We start from the raw sequence: 18,027 nt of genomic DNA, 5'->3' as shown, positions 1-18,027 counted from the left end.
GACATTAGACAGCACATGGTAGTTCCAGCATTGAATGTGGATAACATTGATTGTGTTATTCAACACTTCTAAGCAGTGTGTGTATCCACCAGATTTTAAAACAAAAACAGCATAAATATGTAATTACTTTAATATATCCATCATGATTTATGAAAATATTAATATATCATACAAGTGTCAAATAAATTTAATGAATTATGAATATACTTGTATTAATTCTAACTAGAAACAAAGAATAAAAGTAGTAATTAGTATTAGAGTAATTTTGTGATAGTAACTGGTCTGGTTTCAGTTTTCAAAGTATCCGTTATATCTAGGTAGGTACCTATTGCCGTATTATAATAAAACATAGCGACTTGCCGTCACCTCACTACCCATCCCTGGCACCAATATAATTTGCTTCTTTATAAGTATAAATTCTGAGAATAAAATATAAAAAAAATACTTAAGCTTAATGAAACATTGCAATTTACCTTCAAGAACTTTGGACCATTTTTGTTCATTATCGTTTTCTTTGATATTTATTTTAGACTCGTTTCTCACGGTTGTAACGGGACTGTCTTGTAATCGTTCAACCCCGCTTACATTGAGGCTGTCGGTTGATGCAATTGAAACATTACTTGACCTCGCACTGGCACCCATCAAGGAGTATAATTCTTTATGCCCCTCGAACATTGATTTCAACAATTTTGGCGTGGGAATAAATACTCTTTTGGGTCTTGTCGGAGTGTCAAATAATAATTCTTCGTGAGGTAATTTCTTTTTTTTTGAGCCTGGTGTCTTCCTTATTGATTTGTTTTGAATCACTTCGTTGCTGACGCACTCTTCAGTTATCAGCTCACCAAACAGGTCTCTGTGACCTTCCAACGATGTTTGGGAATCATTAGTCACGTCGATAGATAAATCTTCACACAAATCTACATCACGCTCTAATGATGTTTCATCCAAATAGTCAATTTGCAGTTTCCTTTTATTACGACGATTAACTCGTGGAGACGTATTTTGCCGCGACATAATCGTAATTGTACACGGTTAGGTGTTAACTAAATAATAATATTTATTAAATTAAGTCACAATAGGTATATTAACTCTTATTATTTTCAATAATATTCCAAAAATCAAAAATGTATAATATATGAACTGCCACTAAACACTGAAGTATAATAGGTAACTTACTAACTTACTGGTGTAGTGGTGTGTCGTGTACTCGTGTGTGAACAACAAGCAACGAGGCGCGGCGACGCTAAGGTGCATTTGTCACTTATCATTTTCTGATAAGGAGGCAACCGCTAATTTTACACGATTGGATCATCGCAGGAAAAAATTTTTTGTGATTCATGATGTCAAAAATGTCCACCAGAGTGAATCACGTCTAGTCATATCCCTATCATCTTATTAGTTATCGTTGATAAAAAAACGATTCATGATAATATAGTAATATTATACAACTACAGTATAGTGATTATGTGATTTGAATTTTTGATTATTTATTATATTATTTTATGTTATTTTATTTTATTCATCAATCATTATTAAATAATTTAAAACCATGTTTAATTGCCAGGTTTGTGATGCTAAATATGTATCAGTGTTTGGTTTAAATTAGCATTTAAGAACAAAACATAAAGATACTCCGAAAGTTAAAAATCTATATTATTGTAATGACTGTGATGCATTATTTGATTTGAAATCTAATATTATAAAACACACTAAGACAGTAAGACTCATTTATAGTACTGGATTTAGTGAGAAATATTGTTGTACAAAACTAACTACATTTGGATATGATATAAGAACAAGAACAAGAATTAATAACATCATTAATAAGTAATAACTATACTAAGATACTCAGTATTATAGTACCGCAATATTGTGAATAAAAACACTAAACATGGCTATTCAAAGCATTATCATTTAGTTGATATTTACGTGGTAACTACATACTACAAGTTACAACTGTACTCTATTAACTACTAAAGTAGCTTATATATAAATAAAATCGTTATCGTTGAACGAGTATTCCCAATTCCCCGTGTCCGATTTTTTATGGGGAGGGAGGGGTCACACACTGCTTAAAATTTAAAAATAGCAAAAAAAAAAAAAAATTATAAAATACATAAAAAATAGCAAATACGACCAATGCGGGGGGAGGGGGCCATGGCCCCTGTGGCTTCCACTGGGTGGGTGGTAGGTCAATCAAAAAATTAATTGCCCGATAAAATATTTAACTTCGCCACGCCACTGTACTTAATTTAATGCAAATTATATTTAAGCCTTGCATAGTCTAGTTACTAAAGTAAACCTATACTCTATGTCTCTGTATACCTATTCAGTCTCGTAAGTAAATTTTAGTGGAACATACAATAATCATGTTACATTTATTGTTATACAAAGTGATTGACCAAGCATACTCTCAATATTTTTTTCAAATTCATAATTTTTGAGTGTCATGTGGTGATATAACAACTTCTGTTTTTCACATGTCATCCCCCCCCCCCTTACTGACAATAAATTATATAGTTGATGGTTTTTTGAAAACGTTGTTATGTAATTCAAAATCCTAACTTTTGTAATTTTTTATGTTTTAGATTTTACTTTGTGTACTAATTATAATGGTTATACGATAACGGGTTTGGAAAATATAGGGGCAATAAACTTTATAAGAATTTTTATTAAACTATCAATATTTTTTTTTTTTAAAAATGGTCCAATTATAATTAATTCTACTTCCGATATCACATCTTTTTTATGCTATTGTAACACCATTTTTAGAGAATAGCATTTCTAATATATGCATTTTAATAACTGAATAACCTGCACTTGTTGGAATATAAAATATTTTACTATATACATCAACATTTTCAACAAAAATATCCTTTGCTAGTAAAAAAACTATAAAATAAAAATATTTTTAATAAAATGTATTATTTATTTTATTCATTTAAGTCGACACTTAGAGTAGCTTAAAAACCAATTGCTAAATTTAAATTCTGACTTGCGGTTGTATCCAATTATTTCACTGACTCTCAGTGGCGGCCTGGCCAGGTCGGCGAGACGGCGATTGCCGACTGGGCTCCCTTGCCCCCTTCTAATAAGGCCCTTTTAAAAGAGCCGTAATTTTTTTTGAGGAATGGCCGATTTAGAGAAAAAAACTATTTTTATATAACATAATAACCCGTACCATGTACAACATGTCAATTATTATTTTCTGTTATCTTAAAATTATATTGAATTGAATTGAGTAATGAACTTTTATATATTGTACATTGTACTATTTGTACAGACAAACGTAGTTCCTTGATTTGAAATTTATATCGATCGATAAAAATTAAAAATAGTATTTCTCAGTAAAATCAATTGGGACGATCACACGACCACAATAATATTTTATTATTAGAATATTAGACACTAGTTATACTTATTACTCTTGGCTTACGCAGTCACGCGATTTATTTCTGATATAAATAATACTATATAATGTACAATACCTATATATAAAAAATATTTTTCTTTTCATTACTATTAATCGTTATCGTCGATTATCGAAACGATGTGTTCGCGACATTCGAGCCATGTGCGTCATTTACCAAGCGACTCTGGTGAACGCGTGAACGCCGCCCGACGCCCGAGTCGCTGAGCCTACTAAAGTTACAGTGATACAATCTAACAATCTACATACTACATACTATCTAATTAGCTACAGCGATACAATATACAATTATATTTAATATTTATTATAGTATTCAATCAGTTTACGGGTTTTGGGAATATTGTTTATTGGTGTGTTTAGAGTAAACAATAAAGAAAATAATGTAATTAGTTTTGTATTATTCTCAAAAATTATAAATTCGGCAATTTACAACTAGTTTAGATTTTAACATTTTCCGACTTTTCGTAACTTAATAATTTTATGTATAAATTGTGACTTTATATTTGTAGCACAATGAATAATAAAGAAAAGCTGCCTTCAGGCTATCAAAAACGTGTCAGAAAGCGACAAATAGATCTAAAAAATGCAGGGAATAATTCAAAACAGACCAAATTATGAAATAAATAGGTACTTAATTATTACTATATAGGACATAGGTATAGTATATTATGTATGCATTTTAACTGTTTATATAATTTTTTTTAAATATACCTGGTTGGTTTAATTCTTCGCCTATAATTTTCCAAGTTCGATCTTTCCAAGTGCTTTCGCTATATTTTTTATCACTAAGATCGTAGAGCCCAGAGTGTGCTCGCACACATTCAATTAATTTTTCAGCGTTCATTTTAAATTTTAAGACTATAGTGAAAAACTGACAACTGATAGTAATACTGAAGTAACTTGGTAACTGAACTGTAGTGTATTAACTGAACTAATAAGTAATATTTATAGCAAAATGTGAACACAAAATGAGATTCTGTCCATATCCGCGAAGAATATTTTTAGCGCCCGTCCACTGCCCGTTTCCCCGTTTTGTCGTCTCTCCGGACTAATATAATACTTTATATTTAAAAATACAGGAACAATATTTTTTCAGGCACGGGCGGGTTCCAGACGGATTCCGGTCTGTCTCCGTTCCGTCGTAGACTGACTATAAGCCATTATTTAAATGTATTAAAGTATAAATATGCAAAAGTTATGATATAAATGTAAACATTATAATGGTAATTTTCTTTAAAAAAAAAAATATCAATACTGAATTATATAATGCACATATTTAATTTTCAATTTTTATTAATTTTACACCAAATATCCTATTAACCTACTATTATAAAATAATATATATACAGTGTATAATTTATTTTAAAAATACACCCATAATATTGTAAACCATAACTCAAATATATTAATGCGTGACTGTAAAAAATGTATAATGAATGTAAACGTTGAGTTTACATATGGTATTTTTCAAATAAAAATTATGCTAACACCGAAAAATATTTACTTCTCGTATCTATCTAAACTTATAATTTAACTAAAATCGAATATATGTCTTCAATACTCATTTGAATTAATAAAACCGATGATCAGCACACTATATTAAAAAAAAATAATTTTTTTAACGATATAGGCATTACACATTTACAATGTATCCTTTTTAAGTCATCCACAGCATACAACGACACAAACAGATTCAACGATTCAACAGAAATACCAATTTACAAGGAGCAGGGTTTTTCAAAAAAAAAAGCAGATAGTATAATAAACAACAGATACCTATCTTGTTGTCGAAACCAAATTTTACTCTAAACCGAGAACCAATATCAGAAATCTCAAAAAAAAAAAATATATATCATTGTAAGCATAAAAATTATATTATGTAAGCATTATGAACGCTTTTGACAAGCAATTAGAACAAACTTATACTTTAGTAACAAAAAATATTTGTAACACTTAAATCTATTAAATTAAAATAAAAGAGGAGTATTGTAATGGTGCAGTTGAACACCACTACGGTTTTCATATATTTATTATTATAATATCACGTATAGTATTATACACTATACATATATCATAGACGCGAGTGTCATCTTTCATTCGTTCTGTAATATCACGGAGTAAAGCTATATATATGAGTAAATATTTTGTATAGTATAAACAAAATAATTTATAATGATCGTTCGGCGTGCTACACGTACGAATTAGTCTCGTTTCATCACTGTTTCCGTGTATTGTTGCTGCCAGGTCGTCGGTAAAGTAAAATAATTTATATTACATTTTGATTTTGTTTTACATTTTAAATATAAGTTAAATTATACTCGGTACAACTAACTGTCTTGTCGAACATCCTCTCACATCCCTCCGTTTGGTACAGATCTATCACTACGGGTATACAATCACAAACCGTATACCAGTAGTGATAGACAATAATTTAATTGTTACCACGTGACAATGTTCAATAGAAATCTATACAAACATTTCGATAAAACCATACATTTAGACTAAAATTATAACGGTGTTGGTTATTTTGTCGTAATCATTCCAAAACATTATTCATGAGGGACTTAAGGTTGTTCAGTATTGAGTATCATTGACTATAAGTATCAATATATGCAATGACATTGAACAAATATTTAGATTCATTTTAAACTATTATCTACTATTAGATTGTAAACATTCACATTGTTCTATAGTAAGGCATAGACTCCATAGTTAATTACAGTACTTGCTATAATGATAACATTGTTTGTTATCGAATTAATACATTTTTACGCGTCAATACTTTTTGAGAAGGCAAATGTTCTTCTTTTTTTTGTTTCTTATCAAAATGACTGCTTTCGCACTTGAGAGATTCTGTCAAATACATAATCATCGTTATTATAGGGTCAAAAATAAAACCGTTCAAGTTGAATATTGCTGCACTTACAATAGAGATAGTTAACGATAATGGCACACTCTGTCTCAATATCGATTATTGTTGTATTTCATATCGAAATATCGAAATAAAATGCTTGATGACAAGATTATTGAGAAAAAAAAATCATTGTTGCTTAATGACAAATAAGTAGGTAGCATAATGAGTAGGTACCTTAAATAACTTAAATAAAATTATAATATATTGATTTTTATCACTGTCAACGATTGTTTTAGTCATATTATATGGTGTTATGACTGCAAAATATACTTGAGAAATTGAGTAATGACTTGATTAAAGCAAATTTCATTTTATACTGTATATAAACGTGTGTTTAACTTCATATTCCATTAGACAGATATAATAATGTACATATTATATTTATTTTATCGTTAAACTTTTATTTTTCATGACAAAGGGACTATAGATGATCTCATACACCAAGGTTTATTTTAAACTTTATTGAACAGGCCTCTCTGTGATTACTCAACTCTAGAGACACGTTCGTGATCTCTCCGGCTTATTGAGGCTTATTTTGGAAAAAAAATTATAAATTTATAATAGTTAATAATAAATATAAAATTGAGCTGAATACTAAATACTAGTTTAAACTATAAAGTTCATATGTCCACGAAATAAATCAATAAGAACAAATCGGTTAAGATAATTAAAACAACAATTTTATTTAGACATAATATATGACATGATGGAATTTTTCATTTTAAATTAACTAAAATAATACAGTTAGTTGGTTACTGGCACACCAGCAGTTGTCGAATTATCGATACCACATTCGTTTGTGCCTCGTTGAATTTTGAAAAGACCGTTATCACCCCAATCTGCGTTCCATGAGTTGACCATCAACCAGTATGGAACTCCGTATTCTTCACCCCAACCGATCAATTTAGCGGCATGTCCTCCCAAGTATGTAGCGTTTTCCGATTTCACATAAACACCTTTAAAACGNAACGACCAACAGTTGCCGAACATAACGTTCTCACCCAATCAGTGTCGAGTGACGGACAAGATGTATTAAAAGCAAATGATCCACAGCTTATAGTAAAATATCAATAATTTTAAAAAATAGTAGAAAGTCGACCTAAATTCAGAATCCAAATAGCAACCAAAAAATAAATAATGATTCATTTCACGGTGCTATCAAGTATCCTGCTGGGTATTCGAGTACATCACATTACTGCACTTCCAAAATGATGGATCAATTAAAATTTTTGGAAAATTTCAGCAAGTATGTAAAAAATCAAATACAATAACAATTTCACACAAACTACTATATGATAGTCTCAAAATCATGGTATTTTCTTAATTAATTATTAAACTAAATTATTATTGTTTTTGATTACCTGCCTACTTACTATTAAAAAAATTATTTTCTACTCATTTCAACATGTTTGTACTCCAATTTATTACTGGATTTTCCAATATGAGAATTGAATGCATTTGAAAGTAAAAGAGGTGCATTTAAATTTTATTAAAATGACCATGCAGAATCACAGTTTATCAGAAAATTATATTATTTTATAAAATAATGATCACTATACTTATGTGAAAAATACACACAAATAATTTTATTCCAATTGTATTGTTATTTAATGCTTAACTGGGTTACCTATATGACTATATATACTCCGAACTTAATACATACGAAGTTATTAACTGTGACGCTTAAACATGAGATAATTATTATTATATTATTCATACATATATATATGTACTTACATATTGTATTATTTACGTATAGGTAATCTCTATGTATAAAGGAAAGTTACTTTAGCAATAATCAACGCAAAATAGCCGAACCTATTTTATTTATCGAATTCAAATTTTGAGGATGATTTAATATTATAATGTCAAGTTCCATTAAGAATTAGTAAGTAAAAAAAAAAACGTCATTCCGTTTATTCCGGATTTTCGATAATCCAATTGAAGTCCGGTCCAATCTAGTCAGGATTAGCAAGACTCTATAGTACTCTACTATATATCTTTCTTTATGTATATAAAAATAAATCCCTATTTCCCTTAGTCGAGGCATCACGCTCATCACTTATCATTTAAAACAGATCCATCTATCTTCTATCTATACTATAAAACAGTTAATTTATTATGTCTTGGTGCTCATTTCTCAGTGGAATCAATCGGAAAATTAACGAAACATTTTAGAGTGATTTTTATGATAAGTGTTCATCGTGGTTCGCAATCACGCTTAACATTTTAAACAAACATAAGTCACCCGCGAGCCAAAATTTCATACAATATGTGTCAGTGGAGTGTAACATAGGCACCATGTGTTGCTCAGACAACAAATTAAATATGGGTGGGTGGGTATTGATAGAAGAAAAATAGAACATTTTATAGATCGGTATAACAGCAGTGTATTAAGAGGTAACTTAAATTATTTTAGCAACTACTATTTTTTTTATAATACACGCCACTGGAAGAGGCAGTGGCACATGGACGAAATTTAAATCCCCTTAGCATCCAGATGAATTTATTATATATTATATCAATAACGTATCAATTTTAAATCCATAATCAAATTGTTTAAGTATAAAATACTAAAATACTTAGGAATAGTAGTGTTCACACGGATCCTCCTCTGCTGTCGGTACACCATTTATTCGTTATTTTCTTCGATAATCCCAGAAAATGTACTATGTAATAATGTAATATAATAAGGCAAATAACAGATTTATTGGCATTTTTTAGTGTACAGATTATTTATAATTACATTGTATGTCATTAATATAGATCAATTGCAATGAATACACCATACATTATCGAGTACAGACAAAAAAAAAAATTATCAACTATACTTATTCTTGGAATTATTTATTTGAATAAGTTGAATTAATAATTCAGATGTGTATCGTGCACACACAATTATTACAAAGATAAATCTTAAACAGTTAAAAACCACATGGTTCAAAATGTCCACAAAAGAAATCAATATAGGATCATTTAAATAAAGATTTTAATCATACACATAATATATGACAAGACGGTAGTTTATATTTTAAATTAATTAAAATAATACAGTTAGTTGGTTACTGGCACACCAGCAGTTGTCGAATTATCGATACCACATTCGTTTGTGCCTCGTTGAATTTTGAAAAGACCTTTATCACCCCAATCTGCGTTCCATGAGTTGACCATCAACCAGTATGGAACTCCGTATTCTTCACCCCAACCGATCAATTTAGCGGCATGTCCTCCCAAGTATGTAGCGTTTTCCGATTTCACATAAACACCTTTAAAACGTGAAATTTCGGTTAGAAATTGTTTTACACGGTTTTAAAAACGAAACACAAAAACATGTCATATTATTAAAATATCGAATTGAATAGTTAGTGCTCGTATCGCTTACCTGACTTGTAACTGGGGAAATCGTCGTATACGTCGAACGATGCTTCAATGGGTCCGTAAGTCATAACGTCCTTTTGGATGCTGCCGTATGTTAGGTAGTAGTAGTCACGTGCTGTAATCGTAATCCAATAGATTAGACAAATTTACACACCTTTTTAAAATGTATCATACTGTATCTGTGATCTTGGTCGAAATCGAGGTCCTGATTTCCGTAGCACATCCTTGTGCATCTGTGATTTGATTCCATTGGTTTACCGGCGCAAGTGTTATTGCCCTGTTCGTCATAAGGACAAGGTGGGACTCTGTATGGTTCGCAACCCTAAAATCGACGTGTCCATGGTTAAACCAAAACCAATAATATTATATTATGTACCGAACAAATCGCATACCTCTCCGGATTTGTAGTCTCCCCCGGTTACTAGACCGTGTTTACTAAAACGTTCCCACGCTTTTATCGGATAACCTCCATCACACCCAAAGCCACATGAATGACAGCAGAAAGTGATTTCTTCGGCGGATAATAGTTCATTGAAATCTGCATTGGTCGCTACGCACAAACGGTCAGCAAAAGCCGAGCTCGTGGCCACTGCCTACAAAAATAATTTTTTTTTGAAATTTATGTCCAACTCTTGACACAGAACAATCGATATTTGTACGTACCCAACACGATCCACAGTTGCCTTGGTCACGAACTGCTCCGATCGTGTGACATTTTTTCCATTTTCTCCTGGCGTCAAAGTGTCTTGGAATTCTGCCGAACAAGTTGTCGTAAGCTGCATCGTCGGTTTTGTACATTTTAATATTATTTTTGTTTGGGGTTTGTACTCCTTTTGATCCCAAAAGTTTTAGGAAATGTTCCTTTGGTGTATTTGGGTCAAAGTTCACACCTGCCTTATTTGTTAAACGTTATGATAAGTATGTATAATTATTGTTAACAGTACAAATAGTACAATGCCAAGTTGAATGTACATAAATTGAATTTAATATTTTAACTAAATATAGGCATGTAATGTGTGTACTGTACACTTCTATAGGGTGTTTTATTTTATTAAAAAAATTCTTATCTCAAATTGAGTAAAAATTATATTTTTGTAAAAGTGATTTTTAAATGTTTAGGATATATTGTGTATACTGTACATTAAGTTAAATGTATCATTACTCTGATTATAAAATATTATAAACAGTTTACTTGTTGTTATCTATATTTTGTATATAAAACATTAATAGCCTTATAAAGTCATTGGGTTAAGTAATCAAATACATTTTAATTACTCAATTACGCGATTTTAAATACTTTCTGAAAGTAGTTATCAGATAATAATATTTAAGATTATAGACTATTTTTTATTACTCGTTCGTCTCAGTGTATAATATTATCTTTGTTAGTTTTAATATTAATCGCGTGAAAAATTAAATTATGAATGTATTCGTTTACTTTTTCACAATGAATCATACTCAATCGAAAATTCTTATACTTTGACAAAAAAAATCACTAAAAATACTCTTTACAATAAAATAAGACACTAAAATCGGTTCTTTTGATTTACAAGGTGAAAAAATGTATTTACAAACAATTATAAAGTACCTATAAATAATTGTTTTATGTATTTGTATTCGTACTCAATAACTTTTTTCCCTGAGTAAAAAAAACATATTTTCGATAAATGTATTAGTTTTCATATGATGTTGGCATTTTTTCTCTGAGTCTTATCAATATAAATTATTGTCTTTATTTCATGCTGCATAGTAAAAAAAATGCTTAATACCTATAGAATTTGATTTGATTTATTTAAGTGTAACTAATCAAATAAGCTTAGATACTTCAAATGTTCAACAAATATTTATATTTGAGTACATGATTAAATGTTCAAAATACTTTTACTTTTTTTGCGATGTGTACTAATGTATTATATCTATATTTGGGATATTTAACTGTAAAAAAGTCTTTTTCTATAAATAACGATAAAAAATGTTTCACTACTTCCAATATATTAAATATTGATAATACATTGATTTTTATACCTCAATTAAATAATATCGAATATATTTTGTAACTTTTTAAACATGGTATACTATATTTTATATATTATTAATGTCTTAATATATTATGACGCTTTTTGTGTTATGTATAGCTGATATTATTAATAAGCATTATTTTTAAATATTTTTTTGAGTGTGAATAGATGTTTTAATTTTTCAATAAATATTTATGTCAGGATACATGATTAAATGTTCAAAATATTTAGAATAATATATTATATCTATATTTTAGACATTTGGTAATTAAAAAATTTGTTTTTCTATAAATGATAATAAAAAATTTCACATTTATTCAAATACTTTAAAATATAAAATATAAGGATTTTTATATAACAATTAAATAATATCGATAGGATAATGTAATCACAATATTTATTTCTACAATTTTTAGATAAGACTATTGACGATATTCTTCAAAATTCCAATAATATTCAAATTCTTTCGAAGATAAAAAAATCATTTTATAATTAATATCCAACTCTTGACACAGAACAATCGATATTTGTACGTACCCAACACGATCCACAGTTGCCTTGGTCACGAACTGCTCCGATCGTGTGACATTTTTTCCATTTTCTCCTGGCGTCAAAGTGTCTTGGAATTCTGCCGAACAAGTTGTCGTAAGCTGCATCGTCGGTTTTGTACATTTTAATATTATTTTTGTTTGGGGTTTGTACTCCTTTTGATCCCAAAAGTTTTAGGAAATGTTCCTTTGGTGTATTTGGGTCAAAGTTCACACCTGCCTTATTTGTTAAACGTTATGATAAGTATGTAAAATTATTGATAACAGTACAAATAGTACAATACAAAGTTAAATGTACATAAATTGCATATCATTTTTAAAATCATAGACTTTTTTTTAAATACTCGTTCGTCTTAGTGTATCTTTATTAGTTTTATAATTAGTCCTTTGCAAAGTGAAATAAAGTTTTTTTTCACTGTCAATCATAGTCAATCGAAACTTCTAATACATAGACAAAAAAAATCAAATGTGTACACTTTGATAGCAACACCAATTTGTACAGTGGGAAATACTCTATTAAATAAAGTAAAACACGAAAATCGATTCTTTTGATTTATAAAAATGTTTTTTGATGTATTTGTATTCGTACCGAAACACTTTTTTTTTCTTAGAATTCAAACACATATTTCAATATTTGAGATAGGTGGATTGATTTTACTATGCTGTTGATATTTTTTCTTTGTGTCTTTGTACATGATACATAGTAAAAACAATGCTTCAGTACTCAGTATAATAATAGAATTCGATTTTTAGTATGATTGAATAAATAAGCATCTAGCTTTAAATTTTCAAAAAATTTTTATGTTAGGATACACAATTAAATTCTCAAAATATTTTGACGCCTTTTAAGTTGTATAATATAATATTATATCTATATTTTAGACTCTTGAAAATTCTACAATAAAATAATATTGAAAATATTTAACAATTTTCCAAACATGGTATGCTATATTCTATATATTATTAGTGTATTAATATATTTTACATGCACGTATTCCATAACCCTACAGTCCCAAAACCCTACAGTACCACAACCTATACAGTTGCCGAAGCTCAAAAATAATTTTAAAAAAATATATACATATATTTTAAAAACTTCTGAGTTTTTCATAAATATTTTTAGTGAACATTATGTATAAATATTTTTAATGAGCATTATGTATAAATATTTTTTTCATTAAAAAGTTATAATTTAACATGCCATTTTTCGAATAAAACACACATTTTTAATAACTTACCTTCCATGTAGTTGCTTGTTCATTGATATTGTCAATGAAATCTTTTTGCAAAAAGTATGCTTGTTCCGTCACATATACGCTGACGAATATCACAGACAATAACATCAACACCCTAGCCATGGTTGCAACTTTGTCGCTTTCAACTTATTATTTAACAGAATTGAATTAAGAACTCACTGTTGCTGCTTGTACTATTTCAGCAGTAGAATGAATTTCGATTTTAAAAACCTACCATTTATATAGGTACGTCTGAATACTCGAATTGTATAATCGATAGATCAATGAACTATACATGTATAAGTCATCATTCTCCGAAAAATGTATGAAAAGATCTCTAGTATTTTCAAATCGAATAATCAATAAAAAAAAAATTATCAAATTATTGAATAAAAAACCACTTTTCATACACTTAAGGTCTTATCTTTTTAGTTTGAAGTGATTGCATGAAATGAAGATATTATTTATTAAAAGTAGGTAACTGATGTTTTATTATATTAAATGTATATTGTTTTTTTCAACTTGAGAAATAATTTTTTTTTATAAATCTGGACGTTAAGCTCATTTTAATACAAATTATATTTATATAATACATATAATTATTCATGTTATTTGATAAAATAGTAAATGAGCTTTAAAATAAAATAAAAATACCTTAACAAGTTGAATAGCATAATTAAATATTCAAAAAATACTTAGTAGTTAATTTTTTATTTTTACGAATACATGCGATATTGCCTATAACAAAAAAAACTTCTAGTCGCTCCTCTGTACAGTAGCTTTGTATAGATGGGTCGCTGTAACGGGTTTTGTTAAAATTTTAATTCTACGATACATTTACATATTTTTTACATAACAAAATATCAATATATATACTCATTTATCCATAGATTGTATAGGCACACAATGTAGTATTATGTATAAACTAAACTTATGTTGTTTAATATTACAGTATAAAACTAAAATTTTCAATATAAATAATTAAATGTTTTTTTATATTTATATGAGTTATATTATAATGTTACATTATGTAAAATTTATGTACACCATTAACAGAGTACGAAATCTGTTGTAATCTATCCACATATTTTTAAAATATTTTGACTCAACCACACTGGTGGTCCGGGGCTATTCACTATTTATTATTGTATCATGTTTTTCAAATCCCTATAGTTGATGCACAATTCTCCGTTTTCATTAAAACATATTTAGTAAAAATTATTAATTAGGTATACAAATGTATTGTAATAAAAGATTCGAGCTTAATTATTGGACTTTGTAAGCACGTTAAGTTCCGAGTCCCGTGAATAATTACTGATAAAATATTATATTATTTGTTACTAGGAATGGTTAAAATAAGATTCAATAATATTCATATTCCTGGTAAAATTCACATTTCGAGTGTGTTTTCAGAATTTTTTTTACACAATCATTAAAATTGAAACATGTCTAACACTTCTAATCGTCTTAATTCTGTTTAAAATGAATAATAATGTTTTGAAGTAGTGTTTGATAACATCGATAAATAGTTACAACACATTTAACAATTTATGTGAAACAGGAATACTTATAGTGGCACTGGAGTAGGGTACGTGTGTATCAAAGATTTATCTTCTCGTTTGGGTTTCTAACTATGAATTATTTTATTCTTAGGTGGTGAGAGGAGCAAGTCGAAAACGTCAAGTACCGATACGCCCGTATACAGCAAAGTATAATGATTAAACTTCAGCCAAAAACAACAAACTTCAATCGTCTCGTCTCGTCAAGGGGGTGGTACAATAAAAATTACTACCTATATTACATATCTACGTCGCTATCCACCGATGTTCGATGGTGATTATTTAAGTGCCTTAACCCTCAGTTGAAGCCGGTTTTGATACAGTTCTTACTTGGTCTTGTTCATTGTTCGTCTAACCAACTAGACACTAACTCTGACCGATGCCTGAAATAACATTATTCACTGCTTGTGCAAGGGTTTTCGATATAAATGCCTTCCTTAAGTGGTGATTGCAGTACAAAACAATGTATTGTAAGAACTGGTACTGTTGAGAAGAACATGGTTGTTCAGATTCTAAAAATATCAATATTTTTTTAATTTATTCATTTTAATTTAGTTGATAAACTTGAAAAAAATACAACGATCATCAACTTCTAGGGTTTATTAAATGATGTAGCTTTGTTTAGAAGTTAACTTAGAAGCTATTGATTTGCCTTAAGTAGTTTTGAAAACAATTTTTTATTTTAAAAGTATAAACATAAATTGAAAAAATGAATACAATTTTAAATTAATAGCTTTTAACCCAATTCAAAATCCTTAGTTTTTAGTTTCTTCATTGTTCTAGTCACTTAATTGCTTATAGGAAGAAGTGTTAACTTTGACACCATTTTAGTAGTATATCAAATTTTGATTTTTTTTTTTTTACTTTCACTCGGCAAACTATTGATTGAATATTTCTTAAAATGTTATTAAATATTATTGTCATTTATTTTTTGCATATCTATATTCCATTGTATAAGGTTTAGATATGTATTGCCTATAATTATTATCTGTACTAATTTCCCATTTGATGTATTTAATATAAATTAGTAAATTCCAAAATAAAGAAATATAACATATTATATAGATACAAGTACAATTAATCTGTCCAGCGAAAGAACAGTCCAGTGGCGTGTAACATAGGGTCCAAGTGTTGCTATCTGCAGGCAACACCTTAAATAATATGGAAGGACGAAACTAACATCACATGTTTATTAAGTTAAGAGTTGTATGTAAAACACCGAATTGCTCAATTATACAAATTGCATTATTGAAAAATAATAATACTTTTCTTATTGATGTTCAATAAACGTTTTTAACTATACAAATAATAATTATAAATATAGAATCATTTTTTAATAATAATATGTGTATTGTATATAGAACCATTATAATCCTTTGTAAATATTATTATTATTAATATTTTTGTTTTATTTATAATATTCAGAAACTACTACTATTTATCACTACATGCTATCAAGTAAAATAAAATTGTTTCTTCTTTAAAACACAACAATGTGTGTTGATTTAAGAATTTCATTTTGAGAATGCTATACACTATTAGACGGGTAATTCCATTATGCTGTAGGGCAAATGTGTACAAAAATTAAACTAAGATTTAATCAAAACTCATAGACCATAATAAGTAATACATTCATTATTTTAACAGGTTGACTGCCACAATGATTTTTGATACTTTTTACCCTGTGCCGTGTGTACAANGTACAAGAACAATTCAAACATAATTTGAGGGATAAAAAAGTCAGGTTGCTGATAGTCGGAAACCCGTAGGGATTATGTGTACAATTTGCACGTTTATTGTGCTAATTTTCCGTGCTTTCTTCTTAATATTTTAGTAGAAATTAGTATTTTTTTTTTATATATTTTTTTGTTTCCATTGGTTAATCGGGCAGATCAAGTATAAACATGCATCATATCGAATTTTCACACATTGCCCGCCAATGAAAATAAAAAATATTATTGATATAGAATATGCACCTTGCGGTGTTAATCGCAGACGGATTGCCTATTACTCGATAATGTACTGCTAGCATTATCACCAGAGTATCATAGTTTAGAGTTGGCGTTTTTAACGCTATGTACTGGATCAGCTAGTCAATGTTAAATTTTCATTAAATTAATTTTGGTCTTCAAAAATTGTTTCACGTTATTTTAATTTTATATTTTTCAATTTTTGATTATGGTATCGGATGGAATGCAAAAAATTGTAAATAAATGTCAATGACTTATAGTAAACGTATAATAGGCAATGACTGCAATAGACGTCGTCGATCAAGTCGTTGAACCCGTTTGAAGTGTATAAAATGTGAATCATAAATTATATATTATACTTACTCATATATTAATGTCAAATATAATGGGTATTCAATTGTTTAATTATTCGGAAAAACGAATACTATTTTTTATTGTTGATGTAGGTACTTTAGATTAATATCATATCATTACCTGGTAAAGTATGTTATACATTTAAATTAATTAAATAACAATTGTAACACGTCATTCTCGCTAGTAAAATTATAGTGATCCACTTGACATAAACTGTATAACAGAGACTATTTGTCCAAGTTCTCAAACATTTTTTTTTTCGTTTTCGTTTTTTTTTTTTAGGAACATTTTGGTATTATTTATTCATCAATATTAGTCGTTTTTAATGATTAATTAGCGTACTCATATTTAATAATATTTTAAAATATAACAGTATTATCATGTTTATCAACCAACACTTATCGTATAATTTCTTTGGTTCATTGCCATTCCGCCGAATTAATATACGGGTTTTAAATTATTTTGAACTACTTTAGCATTAACACAGGTAAGACATGGCCAACTAACCATTTAGATGCAGCTTCGAACAATAATTCAAAAAGTCATATAAAACCAAACATTCAGACATGTTTGTATTCATTATCAAAATAAAAAATCATCAGAAGAATTTCACAACAATCT

The 18,027-nt window shown here is 28.6% G+C and overlaps 1 protein-coding gene and 1 pseudogene across 1 annotated transcript; both read right to left on the bottom strand.

Annotated features, from left to right (window-relative positions):
- Positions 1–7,008: 7,008 nt before the first annotated feature.
- Positions 7,009–7,334, bottom strand: LOC111036408 (annotated as a pseudogene).
- Positions 7,335–9,349: 2,015 nt separating this feature from the next.
- On the bottom strand, positions 9,350–13,756 carry LOC111036414 (cathepsin B-like). The gene is made up of 6 exons (XM_022318426.1): positions 13,527–13,756; positions 12,278–12,508; positions 10,115–10,315; positions 9,897–10,044; positions 9,727–9,837; positions 9,350–9,610 (listed from the first exon to the last, which is right to left on the bottom strand). Exons 1-6 carry the CDS (start codon positions 13,644–13,646, stop codon positions 9,399–9,401), a joined length of 1,023 nt encoding a protein of 340 aa, XP_022174118.1. The 5' UTR covers positions 13,647–13,756; the 3' UTR covers positions 9,350–9,398.
- Positions 13,757–18,027: the final 4,271 nt, after the last annotated feature.

Source organism: Myzus persicae, unplaced genomic scaffold (assembly GCF_001856785.1).
Source record: "Myzus persicae strain clone G006 unplaced genomic scaffold, MPER_G0061.0, whole genome shotgun sequence".
Taxonomy (NCBI): Eukaryota; Metazoa; Arthropoda; class Insecta; order Hemiptera; family Aphididae; genus Myzus; species Myzus persicae.
This window is presented reverse-complemented; position numbering and strand designations above follow the sequence as displayed.